We start from the raw sequence: 13,236 nt of genomic DNA, 5'->3' as shown, positions 1-13,236 counted from the left end.
AGTTAGATATAGAAGTTGAGGAATAGCCTGGTTGTTGTCACTGGCATGTGCATCTTCGCCTGTGGGCTGACTGGTGGTAGCAGTTGAGGTCTCTTTGGAAGGGCAATCTATCCGTTTTAGTCATTTATCCATTTTTGGCAGTTAGCTGGGCAACCTAGTTTACCTCAGACTGATGACTTGACAGCTCAAATGACAGAAAGTTGTCAGAATTGTCGACAACATAATTTAAAGACCCAATCAAGAATGAGATTTGCTTGTTTCCGGGGGGGAAATAACTGTAGCGAGTACAGCTATATCATCAGGAGATTTGCACCTGCCCACCAATCACAGACATTTCAGGGAATCGACGTCTTTCTTAATTAGGTGACCTAGCGCTAGCTACATTAGCAGCAAGCTGATACATAGCTTCAAAGCCATTGTCCTACAATCTAGCTATTAACATAATTGACTCACATGAAAAACAGTCAGGAGAATCAGAAAATGAGAAAACAACCCGTTATCCGTTTTTTTCAGTTTCAAAATGTAATCAGGCTGAATTCTGAATCAACTCTTTCGCGTACCCCCTACATCACTTTGCGTACCCCAGATTGGGAATCACTGGCTTAGTTAAATCCAGGTGGCGACTTTTGTTTTGGCCAGGCAGTGAATATATATAAGTTAAATAAACCGACCCAGTACTTTGTTTTAACATTAATTATTTTATTACATCAAATATGTAAAACACATCCATGGTTTCTGATTTTGCATCGGGAAGAAACAAAAACTGACAAACTTAAAATCATTCTGTATGTATGGCTGTCACGGCAACAAGTGGATTTATTCACTCCTGGTTGCCATAGGAACATCAGGGCAGGATCTGAGAGCGTGTACTTGTTAATAGTTTACTAAATAAATCATTTATTAAGTTTAAATTTAAAGCCTGGCCATCATTTATACGCTCTGAGAACGTGACGGTTCATTTATAGGCCGACGTGTAGCTTGTTTGAGAGAATCACTAATTAAAATATGAGGTTTAAGCGGAAGGACGAGATCATTCTGGTTGTTCAGATGGAGGTGGAATGTTTCAGGAGCACACACACATGCACTAGTGAATGCATTCAACAGTCCTGCAGGTTCTCGTGTTCAGCAATAGTTTAAAATAACAGACAGCTGTTGATTCAACGGTGTTTTCATTGTGGAGGCTGTGGCTTGTAGTACTACTGAACTGACACGTTCCTAATATTTTGACATTGTAGTCAGTGGGCCTCGCTAAATAACAGAAACACAACAGTTGAATTACCACCTTTCTGACACTGTGTCAACATCAACTGAACATTCAGCCATGAAGCTAAGATTTAGTGCAGGACTGTTACAGTAGAATGGATTCACTAGTGTACTTAATGTTTTGGCAAGTGAGTGTAGAAGATTTACTTGGAGCGGCATTCATCAACTTGACAATATTGTGAACTGGGAGGAAACTAAAACATAAATGGTGGAGTGCTTCTGATAAAACAGTAATTATCAGTCGTGTTTTAATTTTCAATCACCATCGAAAACAGAAACAATAAACGCTGAATCTCCATCTTTGAACTGGGAAAGTTTCTCTGCCCTCTGATGAAATTTAGAAATATTAATCCAGGTGCGTTACAGGCCTGATTACAGACCAACTTCCATCACTGTGGACAGCGTCCTGTTGTCCAAATGTCCAGCATGTTGTATTAATTAATCGTCGAGGGGTCAAGGGTCACTGTGACGTGTGCGTCACTGCTCGTTCTGCTGCGTGTCTGTGATGGTGGAGACGGCGCCCTGGCCTTTACTGACGTCACTGATACACGCCCACTGACCGTCCATCGACTCCTTCCACAGCGTCACCTGCAGAGTGTCAGAAATAAACCTGGGTTACTTCTCAGCGGCGGACGCCAGTGTTCATCTAATAATCTGAATAAAACCTCAATCAGAACAGACTAAAAGGTTTACAGTCAGATGTAGAGTGGTGGTATAAACCATAGACTATAAATATGGACAATGCGTCTCCACTTCCTTGCATTGGCTAAACTGATGCTATTTTCCCGGGGATACGGGCGGCGCCATCTTGCGACTTAGGAGCCAGAGTCTGTGCAGTACGGTCCGAGAGTGGAGCGATGCAGAGCTGCGATATCGATGACGCAACCACACTTCTGCCAGACTCACTCACGTATCGTTTAATACTATGCTCTGCTCTGGAACCATCCCTGAAGTATGTATTTCCTGTATTTTAGTGTTTTAGTTCGGCCCAAGTCCCATCAACTACCATGGAGGGGGTGGAGCCTATGACCTATACTGCAGCCAGTCACCAGGGGGAGCTCTACTTGCTTTGACGTCACTTTTGAGGAGCAGTCCCACCATCCATCTTTATACTGTTTATGGTAAAAACCTTTTACAAACTGCTGGAATAAATCCATTCTTTCTGAGAATGTTTAGTCCATGCGGCGAGTTTCCAGGAGGGAACGTAAAACTTAGGTAGCAAAACCTCCTCCTTCTCTTCCACTTTGTTCTAGTCTTCTTCTCCTCCCCCTCCTTGAACTCAATCTCTTCACTTCCCTCTTCTTGTTCATCCTCCCCTTTTTTCCATTTCTCCTACTCCTCCTTCTTCTCCTGTCTTTGTTTCCTGCAACTCCTTTTTTCTCCTTTCTTCTTCTCCTCTAACATATTCTACTCATCTTCCTTCTTCGTCTCCTCCTCCTCCTTGTTCAGTTCCTCCTCCTTCTATTCTTCCGTCTCCTCCACTAACTCCTTCTCATCCTCTTCCTCTCTTCCCCTTCTTCATGCTTTCCTTTTTTCCATTTCTTCTCCTCCTTCCTCATTCTTCTTCTGTTCTATTTCTAGTAGATTTGATTCTCCACAGCAGCAGAACCACTTTGTCAAAGTTCTACAGTTTTTACACATATATCTGATCCAATCATTTTATTTAGCGTTCATGTAAACAGTTAATCTCTGATCAGAATGATTGATCACGTTAAAGAGTCCAAGTAAACATAGCCACTGTTTAATATTTGAATCAAATTACATATATATAAACTAACACCTCGGGTGGAAACCGGCTGAGAATTTTATACCTTGTTGTCTCCTCCAGAAACAGCCAGTATATTCCCAGTGATAGACCAGCTGACGTGCCAAACCACGTCGTTGAACTTGTGGAGCAGTTTGGCCGTCCAGGTGTTTCCTGCAGGATCATCACACGTCCAGATGAACACACGACCGTCCTGGAGGAGGGTGCAAAGAAACCAGAGCGTTACGTTTATGCTCCAGAACTTAACTAACGTTGCATGTAACCAAAAAGACAGATTGTGTTGGGTTTTATTCATCAAAGCTCTAAGGAAGCATGTTTTGTGTCTCTTTGTTGGGAACCGATTATGCTCCCGCACAGATCAAATTAGTTTACAACTAAATGGCTCCGATCATTAATGAAATCTAGATGTTTCCAGACTCATGATCTGATAAGAATTAAGTGGGGCTATCATATCATAGATATGATGATGAAACTGAGTGCTGCCTCGGACTCCATGTAGTGTTACAGGTGAGTAATTTCATGAGACTCTATGGAGATTGCCTTCATTAGAGTCTATTAAGATGTTGCTGAACACGAGCACATGTTGGACAGGTTGAGTGTCTTGCTGTAAATATCAAATACACTCTCTTATAAGTGAAGATATTCTAATACAGGGATTCCCAAAGTGTGGTGCGCGCACCCCTGGGGGTGCGTGAACTGCCTCTAGGGGGTGCACGAGATGAAAAATGCAATGGCGGAGAAGAAGAAGTTATCTTCTTCTACGCACCGTATATGCGCAACTAACAGAGCCAGCTGCGCTGCACTTGAAAATCGTCAGATGGATCCTCATTTTTTATATCTGTTCCTGAGCCTATGCTCTTTGTTATTTATGTTGTGGGTCTTGTGTAACTTTATTACAATTTAGTTAAAATTACTGGCGTTCTAATTTTATTTCCAAAACCGCTGTGTTATGATGACGTCGTTGTGTTAGCTCCACGGTCATTTACAGTTGATGCAATTTTTGTTTCGGCTGAAAATATTAGCCATATTTCCCCCAACTTATCTGCTTTCTGCCTCTGATCCTGTCATCATCCTCTTTGCTCTTAAAAGTGGAAGCTTGTACGTAACTTTGTTTCATTATATTGTTATAAGAGTAGCGTGACTCCTTTAACACTAGAAGTCCCAGAGAGCAGCCATTTGGCTTTTCTACCTATAAAACCCAGAGGGCAGCCGATCGGCTGGAAGGCTTTTAGCTAATATCCTAAATCACCTGTGAACCCTCCTTTGGTTATGTAAACGAGGCAGTCACTGGGGCACCACAGGAGGGGACATGCTGAGCCACTTCAAGGAAACTTGTGGGGAGGGGAGGGGGAGTGGGCCCAGAGAGCTTATGGGGGACGGGGTAAGCACACAGAGCAGTGTTCACTTCTAACCTGGCAACACCTTGAGACAGAAACTGGTTCATCCCAAAGACAAAACACCTTGACATAAAATGGGGGAGGGGGGGAATCAGAGAGGAGCAGGATTGCTGGGGGTTTGGAGGCCAGAGTGTGTGGGGGAGGGAGGCACACCTGAGGGCTGTGAACTCATTTGCTCTGTCCGGGCTGCTAGTGACTGTCTTTCTTTCACCAGTTTCACCAGGTGGCAGCCTGGGCAGAACAAATGAGCTGAATCAAAATGTAATATATGTAGAAGGATGTAGAAGTTATCAGGACCCTACAACACTGGGCTTCCAACATCCCCACCAGACACATAGGAAAAGTAAAAGAACAGAACCACATCAAAAAAGCACTCAAAATATGTGGTTATCCCAACTGGGCCTTCATGATATTTACACATATTTACAAATAATAATAAAAAAAATGCATTATCAGGATACAGTGTTAGAGAGTGGAAGTGAGTGAGACTTAGACTTAGACTTAAAACTTTATTGATCCCTTTGGGGTGACTCCCTCAGGGAAATTTGAGTTTTCTGCAGCAGCAAGCACGCAGAGCAGTTTGCAGACAAACAACAGCAGTGGTTTGCAAATAGTTATAGAAAAAGTGATTGAATAATAAAATGGTGAACATTAAATAATGAACGGTGAACTTCCTTTGAGTGGGATTAAAATAAGCTGTAGTAAAACTCTAGTAGGGAAAAATAAACAGTAAGTAACAGTGAGTGAGGTGAGTACATTTCAATAATCACGCACAATGCTGGCACTGCCAAGCCATCTCCTTTCTGCATGCCTCCCGGTGCATGCTTGATAGAGCACATATGCATTCAGTGCTGCCATATCAATCATGTTATAGAACACAGCGACTGGCCAGCGCCGTGTTCCTGTGCGGACAGTGTACTCCCGCACCATCTGGTCCATCACATCAACGCCGCACTTTGTGGTGTTGTAAAGGGTGACAGTGTTTGGCTTCCTTTTGGTGGTATTCTCAGTCTGAACCATGCTGTGTATGCTGCTGAGAATGTAGACTGTCTTCTTCCGTTTGGGCGCATACACCATCAGCGTGGCACCAGTGGTTGAATATACCTGAGTGGTGAATTCATCGCGGTCCCTCTGTCTTGTTGATTGTGGAATTTCTCGCCGAATCCTGTTGACTGTGCCGATAATGGTGGTTTTCCGGCTAAGCAGTCGTTGTGCAAGTGACAGCAATGTAAAGAAATTGTCCGTGGTAACATTTCTGCCCTTGTCCAGGAATGGTTCCATCAGCCTCATAACTACATTCTCGGACAGTCTCTCCCCACTGGGATGACTGGGGTCCTTTCCAAGATATGGGAGGACATTGCAGATGTATTTGGATTTCAAGTCACAAGCCACCCAAAACTTGATCCCAAACTTGTCAGGTTTTGTCGCGAGTCTTTGACGGGAAAAGCTGTTCATCAATGGTGATGTGTCGACCAGGGTTGTAGGATGTGATGCAGTTGGTGACAAACGATCCCCACACACCGGAAATTGCAGCAAACTTATCTGTCTTTGCTCGCTCACTGCGGGTGTCCTTGTCATCAAAGCGTAGGTGTCGCATGATGTCTTGGAAGCGATTTCGGGACATAGTTGCAATGATCTGGGGGTTTCCCAGGTTTGCTGACCAGCAGTCACGCAGTGATGGAACCTTGGTCAGCCCCCGCAAGATGACAATAGCAATAAATGCCATTAGTTCAAGGAGGGCCATGAACCAGTCCACATGCTCCGTTTGCTGTGTGTGTTCAACAGTACAGTCTCGAATGGAACCAAGCATTTCCAGAGTGATAAAACACAGGAAGCTCTGAAGACGACTCAAGATGGACCTCCTGGCCTTAGCCGTTGGCTCTCCATCTGTGTCGTATGGAGATGGAGGGGTGAAATGGAGACTTGTCCCCACCTGTTCTTCACACTACACTGTGCCATCTTTCGCCCGTCTCTGTCCGGTCAGTCCCCACCCGAGCTTACTGTTACTTACTGTTTATTTTTCCCTACTAGAGTTTTACTACAGCTTATTTTAATCCCACTCAAAGGAAGTTCACCGTTCATTATTTAATGTTCACCATTTTATTATTCAATCACTTTTTCTATAACTATTTGCAAACCACTGCTGTTGTTTGTCTGCAAACTGCTCTGCGTGCTTGCTGCTGCAGAAAACTCAAATTTCCCTGAGGGAGTCACCCCAAAGGGATCAATAAAGTTTTAAGTCTAAGTCTAAGTCTCACTCACTTCCACTCTCTAACACTGTATCCTGATAATGCATTTTTTTTATTATTATTTGTAAATATGTGTAAATATCATGAAGGCCCAGTTGGGATAACCACAGATTTTGAGTGCTTTTTTGATGTGGTTCTGTTCTTTTACTTTTCCTATGTGTCTGGTGGGGATGTTGGAAGCCCAGTGTTGTAGGGTCCTGATAACTTCTACATCCTTCTACATATATTACATTTTGATTCAGCTCATTTGTTCTGCCCAGGCTGCCACCTGGTGAAACTGGTGAAAGAAAGACAGTCACTAGCAGCCCGGACAGAGCAAATGAGTTCACAGCCCTCAGGTGTGCCTCCCTCCCCCACACACTCTGGCCTCCAAACCCCCAGCAATCCTGCTCCTCTCCGATTCTCCACCTCCCCCATTTTATGTCAAGGTGTTTTGTCTTTGGGATGAACCAGTTTCTGTCTCAAGGTGTTGCCAGGTTAGAAGTGAACAGCCACCCTCTCCCCCATAAACTCTCTGGGCCCACTCCCCCTCCCCTCCCCACGGGTTTCCTTGAAGTGGCTCAGCATGTCCCCTCCTGTGGTGCCCCAGTGATTGCCTTGTTTACATAACTAAAGGAGGGTTCACAGGTGATTAGGATATTAGCTAAAAGCCTTCCAGCCGATCGGCTGCCCTCTGGGTTTTATAGGTAGAGCAAAAAATGCTGGGACTTCTAGTGTTAAGGGGGTAGTACAGTGCGCATGTGCGACCGTAACGTGTGGGTGGGTGGTAGAGCGAGAGTAGAGCGAGTGCGACGGTGAATGGCAGTAACAGTGAGACTGGTTAGCACAGCTATTAGGGAATTTAGCAATAAATGTACAGTTTGTGTCATAGTTGTTGGTGAATAAAGGCTGTCGCTTTCTCAAGGACAGAAGGGAGCCTCCGTGTGTGTTGTTTGCCACTGCTGGAGATAAAGTGAAGGGGGTTAGCCCCGAAGTTAGCGTCAACTTCGGCCCCGGAGGAAACTCTCCCCTGTGCTTCCTGACTACGGTCTGGGAGCCGAGCAGGAATGGTTAACACTATGGAAAATGTTACAGTGTTTCAGTTTAATTCACATGTGAGAGCGCGTTGTTGTGAACGTGATTATTTTGTTATATGTGTGTTCTGGTAACTTGAGCATGATCAAACATGCTGTCTCTAATATGGCTGTAAAAAAGCCATATTAGAGATATAAAGCCATATTTATTTTATTTTTTTTAAGGTGTGGGGGATTGGGGGTGCGTCAGCGCGTTTGGGATATAGAAGGGGGTGCGCGGCCAGAAAAGTTTGGGAACCGCTGTTCTAATATAACAGTCCTGCTCTAATTCTTATGTTCATAAAGGTTCTGGTATTCGGCATTAGTAACCTCCTCATTGTGGAGGCTGTGGTTTGTAGTTCTATTGAATTGACACGTGTTCATATTATTTTTACATGTTAGTCAGTGGGCTAGGCTAAAATACTTTAGTGTTTAATTAAATCCAGTTTAACAGCATTACAAACTCCATCTTCTAAAATGATCATCCAATCCACCACGTTTCTGACGTCGTTTCAACATCAATTAAGAGCAGGACTGTTATGCTAGAAGAAATTCACTATTGTACCTAATGTATTGTCAGTTGAACATATATGTAATTCCTCTGTTAAGTCTCACCTGAGAGCAGCTGGCAATGGTGCTGGTAGGAAGACCAATAGAAGGAGCCCAGCCGACGTCTCTCACCCAGTCACTGTGAGCCTCCAGCTTCTGGTCCTCCTTCCACTGACCGTCTTCCTCCCTGCAGGTGGGAAGGGACAATTAGAGACAGCAGGGCCACAAAGCATCAGCTCACTTGGCCTTCATTTTACTTTACTGAAATATTCACTTTAACGTAATTATATTCTTACCATGTAATGAGTCTAAATCTACTTCCAAAACTAAATTTCCCTTATTTTCTGTACTTTAATCAGAATAAGAATCATATCCACAAGTCATGACGCACACACAACAAACAGCTGTACATGGTTCTGATAGAGCAGTTGGTAGAGATCCATTAGAGACACTCAGCCGTTATAATATTCTACTGACCAGATGATGGAGCTGTTTATTACAGAGAAACTGAGATCAGATGTCAAGCGCTTGCTGGGGACACATTTCAGTACCAGGCATGAACACGGGTGTTCTGTGGGCAATATTTCCTGAGGTTTTACACTTGATGGGCCGACAAAAAAGTTGAGACTCCATATGTCAGCCGCAAATTATTTTAACATTTTTTGGGCTTTGGCACAACATGCTGTATGAATTTTAACTACTGGTAAACATCTTAAACTTCCTGAATCTTCCTTTGTGTCTCAGTCACTCTGCTTTTCACACCATGTAACTTTTACTTCAACTTAAGTCACTAAACATTACACTGAAAAAAGAGCAACAGAAAACTTTGTCAAACTAAACTCACTTCCAGAGTTTAACCAGGTTATCGCAGCCTCCGGAGACGAAGCGTTTGACGTAGTTTGGTTTCTGTCCTGACGGCTGATCAATCAGGCTTCCTGGAACTACAGCAGGAGCCCAACTCACTGCGTTACATCCAATCTGCAGAAAAAATGACAGCTCAGTTATCTGACTCATCAATGATTGAGTGTAGCAGACATTTCAAACATTTAAGACACCATTTAATCTGAGCGCTGAGGGTTAAACTCACAGTGTGTGCATTGCTGATCTTCTTCACGTCCCACTGCTGATCTCCAGTAAACGTGAGGAGGGAAATTGCTCCGTCTGAGCTGCCACAGGCCAGAATTAGACCAAAGTCATATGGACCCCAGCAGACAGAGTTCACTGTAAACACAGAGGAGTGGAGTTAAGAACAAGAGAGTAAAAGAAAAGGCTTAAATGTAATTCATTATAACAGTTTTCTAAAGACTCATTTTAATGCAGAGTTTAGGGGAAAGCTTAGAGCAGCTTTGATGTTGAATTATCGTTTGACATGTGGTCTTCAGTCTACAATTGATTATGTACTGATAGACCCTTACCATCACCTGGACCTTTCCTCTAGAGCAGCAGTGTCAAACATATGGCCCAAGGACCAAAACCGGCCCACCAGATGGTCCAATCTGGCCCGCGGGGTGAATTTGCAAAGTGTGAAATTTAGATAGACTTTAACTACAATTTTTCAGTAAAATTAACTGTTATTCCAAATTTAGTCCACTTGGGCTTGCACTGTTTTAGTCAGAGGTGTAGACATAACACAACACTGAGACTCAGAACTAAACAGCAGGTGGCAGCAATAAGCAATATTTTTCCTCAAGAAATTTCAGGTTGTTGATAAAATGTTTTGTGAAAGGACAGTTCATTAAATGTATTTTCACAATGTACTTCTTTGCAATAAAACAAGCGGAAATTTTGGACTTGTCGTTATTTATAGTGTTACTAGTCCGGCCTACTTGAGATCAAATTGGGCTTTATGTGGCCCCTGAACTAGAATGAGTTTGACACCCCTGCTCTAGAGAGCCATGGACACATTGGAGAAGAAAATCCAGAAGGATAATCACACAGTGAGCTACCAACCTGATGACTCGTGCCCGGTGTACTCATACATCTTGTCCCAGGCTCCGTTTTCCTCCTTCCAGATGATGACTTTGCGGTCATAGGAACAGGAAGCCAGGATGTTGCCGAACATCGGGTGAGCCCACGCTACCTGCCACACAGGGCCCTCGTGGCTACACAACACAGAGATATATATATATATTTTTTTTTAAATGTGCTAGAGAGACAAGAGACAAACCTACTACCTAGGAACATAATTTACCAACACTCAAATACGTAAATAAAATGACTCCTAGTGTATGTCTGTGAAGATCGTGGTTTATCCCCCAAGAAAACAACAAACAGAAAAAAAAGGGGAAACTGGACTTGTAGATTTACTTGAAGATATTTCACCACTCATCCAAGTAGCTTCTTCCTTTTTTTTTTTTTGAATCTCTGGTATCTTACCCTCTGAGGTCTGCCACCAGAATCTGCCCTCCGTTCCTGACGTCAAAGATCTTGACGGTGCGATCAGAGGAACAGGTGGCCAGTCGAGTCCCGTAGTAGTCCATCTGGGCATCGTGCTGTGACAAATGAAGCAACAAGACGTCAGCGTGGAGGTTTAACTTTGTCTTTATGCCCAGAAGATGTGTAGGTCTTTTCTTGGCTTCATCGGCTCATCTTGCCGACTGTTTCTTTCAAACACCAGAAGATGCAGCCTGGAAGTGGTCTGGTATCATTTTATAACCTTTCATTACGTTGCACAGAGGTGACCATGATTACTGATCAGCTCACCTGCATCCTAACGAGTCGGTTAATGACTGATGGTAAATGTTCTGTACTTATTTAACGTTTTTCTCCCTTAGTAGTACTCAAAGCACCGGGCACAAACTCACATCGATGCTGGAAGCTGCCATCAGTATTGCCTAGTCGGGTGGTTTCACGCTCAACTGGCTGGTTATGAATTTTATTCTGTAGGTTAAGATAGAGTTGGGTGGGTGAACACAACTAGTTTGGAATAACTTTGGCATTTGAAACAAAAGTGCATTTACTCTTTCCTGAGGCACTTGATCACTCAGACTGCTGCAGACAGCACAGCCTGTTCTGCAAAGAAAGGATCTTACAAATTCTGCTATGCTTGTGTGTAGGTGTGTGCCTCCAAGAAAACACCGAATAGGCTCTGTTTGTACAGGTAAGATGCCTTCACATGACAAGTAGTGTGTAAGCAATTGTTTGAGCTGCTGCTTTCTAAAGAGTAGAGAAGCACTATCCGTGGATCTGTTTGTAGCAGAGTAACTTCTGTGCTTCAACTGCATTGCTTTTTATGGCAGGCTCACCAATCTGGGTGATTAAAGTACTTCAACCAGTCAGGGATTGAACCGTCAATGCTCCAACAAGTGGACAATAAGCTATCACAGCTGTCTTTTATTAAGATCTTAAGACCGACGAAGATTTTCCATTTTGAATTCATTGCTATTTGTATAATCAGCTATAATTATTAATCTAACGAAATCAGAATTACAGAGAAATGACAGCAGCAAATCCTGCACTGAAGAACCAGAGAACAATACACAATACGCTTTCAGATCAGTGGGGAGCTTAAACCTATCGATCAGTTATCAGTTCTGACGTGACATCCAGCGTTAGCTATCAGCTAGCTTGTGTCTAAAGGTAATTATGCCTTAAAGCTGGAGAACTTACTGGCAAATATGTAGCATGACCATACGAGCATGACACAGGAAAATAGGATAAGGACATCTTTATTTATACTGCATAGTAAACAGCCGTCTCATTTAAAACAGTTTAAGCCTTTTTATCGGATGCTAACGTTAGCATCCGTTAGCTGTAGTTAAGGAAGAAGAGGTACAAATTGAAAACTTACGATCATGTCCTCGTGGGAGGTGTCCACAGTGTTAATAACAGAAACCTGAAATACACAATCAAATAAATAATCATTACATTTACACGTAGATGCATACAGTTTAAGTGATTACCCTCCTGCCGTTAGCCAATCTGCTAACGAGCTAGGGACTTGGGGACGTCAGCAGCTAACGGTAAACGCAAAAAAACATAAAGTTCAGCGAGTAGCGTCGACTACAGTTTAAATTAAAAGTGGTCGAACTCACCATGACTGCTGTTAAACCAGAAGTCCTCCAGAAATGTATTCCCTATTATCTTTAGAATGAATTAACCAGATTCAACCACTATTCCGACGTGGCAACAAGTTCGGGAGCCGCTTCCCACCGCGTCCCACCGCATTTCCTACCGGCGGAAACGACAAAGCACCGACAAAGGTTCCATATTGTTAAAAAGGCGTCTTCGCATTTGATTAACTACCGTTTGGTTAAATAATTACATAATCAAATCATGACATCTACATGTTAAATCAAGAAATTAACAAGCAGGATGAATCCAAACGAAATATTTTATTTAATTACACACATTTAATAAAGATTACTTCGATTAAAGTTAACAGAATGTATTCATCAGAGTAAAACTTGGTGGTGATCATAGATTAAGTATCTCCAGCGAGGGAGAAGTACATTTTAAAATATTTTAACTTCTTTATTTTTAAACCAAATATTTAACCATAGTTTAGTTGTGCTTTCCAGTTGTAAAAAGACAGTTTTAAACTTCTTTCCTCCATAAAGATACATTTTTAACCTTTAACCTAACCTATAACCTTTATTCAATCGGGGAATGATTAAATAAAGGGAACAAAACAGACAGACATTTTTGACATTGTTTTGTGAAACTTTTTTTTTGTTTGTTTTCATCAGTATTTTTACCTAAATGTCATTTAAAAACTAAAAATAAGATATTATTATTAAATCCATATTATTCTATTGAATATTATTTTTTTAATGTTGGTTTGACGGGACATCATGGTACAAATAAAGTTTAGCATTAAGAAAAAAAATATTTTGTTCAATAAAGTTTTTTAAGACCGTTAATTCAAACCGTTACGTTCTTTTTTAAAGTAGAGCTAGCGGCTAACATAGCCAACGGACGTTTTAGGCTAATTAACGGAAAATCTAAGATTAAAAAGCGTT

At 42.4% G+C, this 13,236-nt stretch overlaps 1 protein-coding gene across 1 annotated transcript; it reads right to left on the bottom strand.

Annotated features, from left to right (window-relative positions):
• Positions 1-1,469: 1,469 nt before the first annotated feature.
• Positions 1,470-12,516, bottom strand: sec13 (SEC13 homolog, nuclear pore and COPII coat complex component). The gene is made up of 9 exons (XM_084542128.1): positions 12,310-12,516; positions 12,066-12,110; positions 10,652-10,767; positions 10,226-10,377; positions 9,363-9,496; positions 9,120-9,253; positions 8,342-8,462; positions 3,075-3,221; positions 1,470-1,851 (listed from the first exon to the last, which is right to left on the bottom strand). Exons 1-9 carry the CDS (start codon positions 12,310-12,312, stop codon positions 1,741-1,743), a joined length of 963 nt encoding a protein of 320 aa, XP_084398254.1. The 5' UTR covers positions 12,313-12,516; the 3' UTR covers positions 1,470-1,740.
• Between the last annotated feature and the right edge of the window lie 720 nt (positions 12,517-13,236).

The sequence above is a fragment of the Chelon labrosus genome, assembly GCF_963514085.1.
Source record: "Chelon labrosus genome assembly, chromosome: 4".
NCBI lineage: Eukaryota > Metazoa > Chordata > Actinopteri > Mugiliformes > Mugilidae > Chelon > Chelon labrosus.
This window is presented reverse-complemented; position numbering and strand designations above follow the sequence as displayed.

What these genes read in the sequence shown, in the direction of transcription:
- sec13 (XM_084542128.1), bottom strand. An exon ending in AACCTGGTTAAACTCTGGAA is followed by an intron (nt 8,463 to 9,119) that starts GTGAGTTTAGTT and finishes TCCCACCTGCAG; the next exon opens with GGAGGAAGACGGTCAGTGGA. An exon ending in TTTCTGGAGGAGACAACAAG is followed by an intron (nt 1,852 to 3,074) that starts GTATAAAATTCT and finishes GACACTCTGCAG; the next exon opens with GTGACGCTGTGGAAGGAGTC.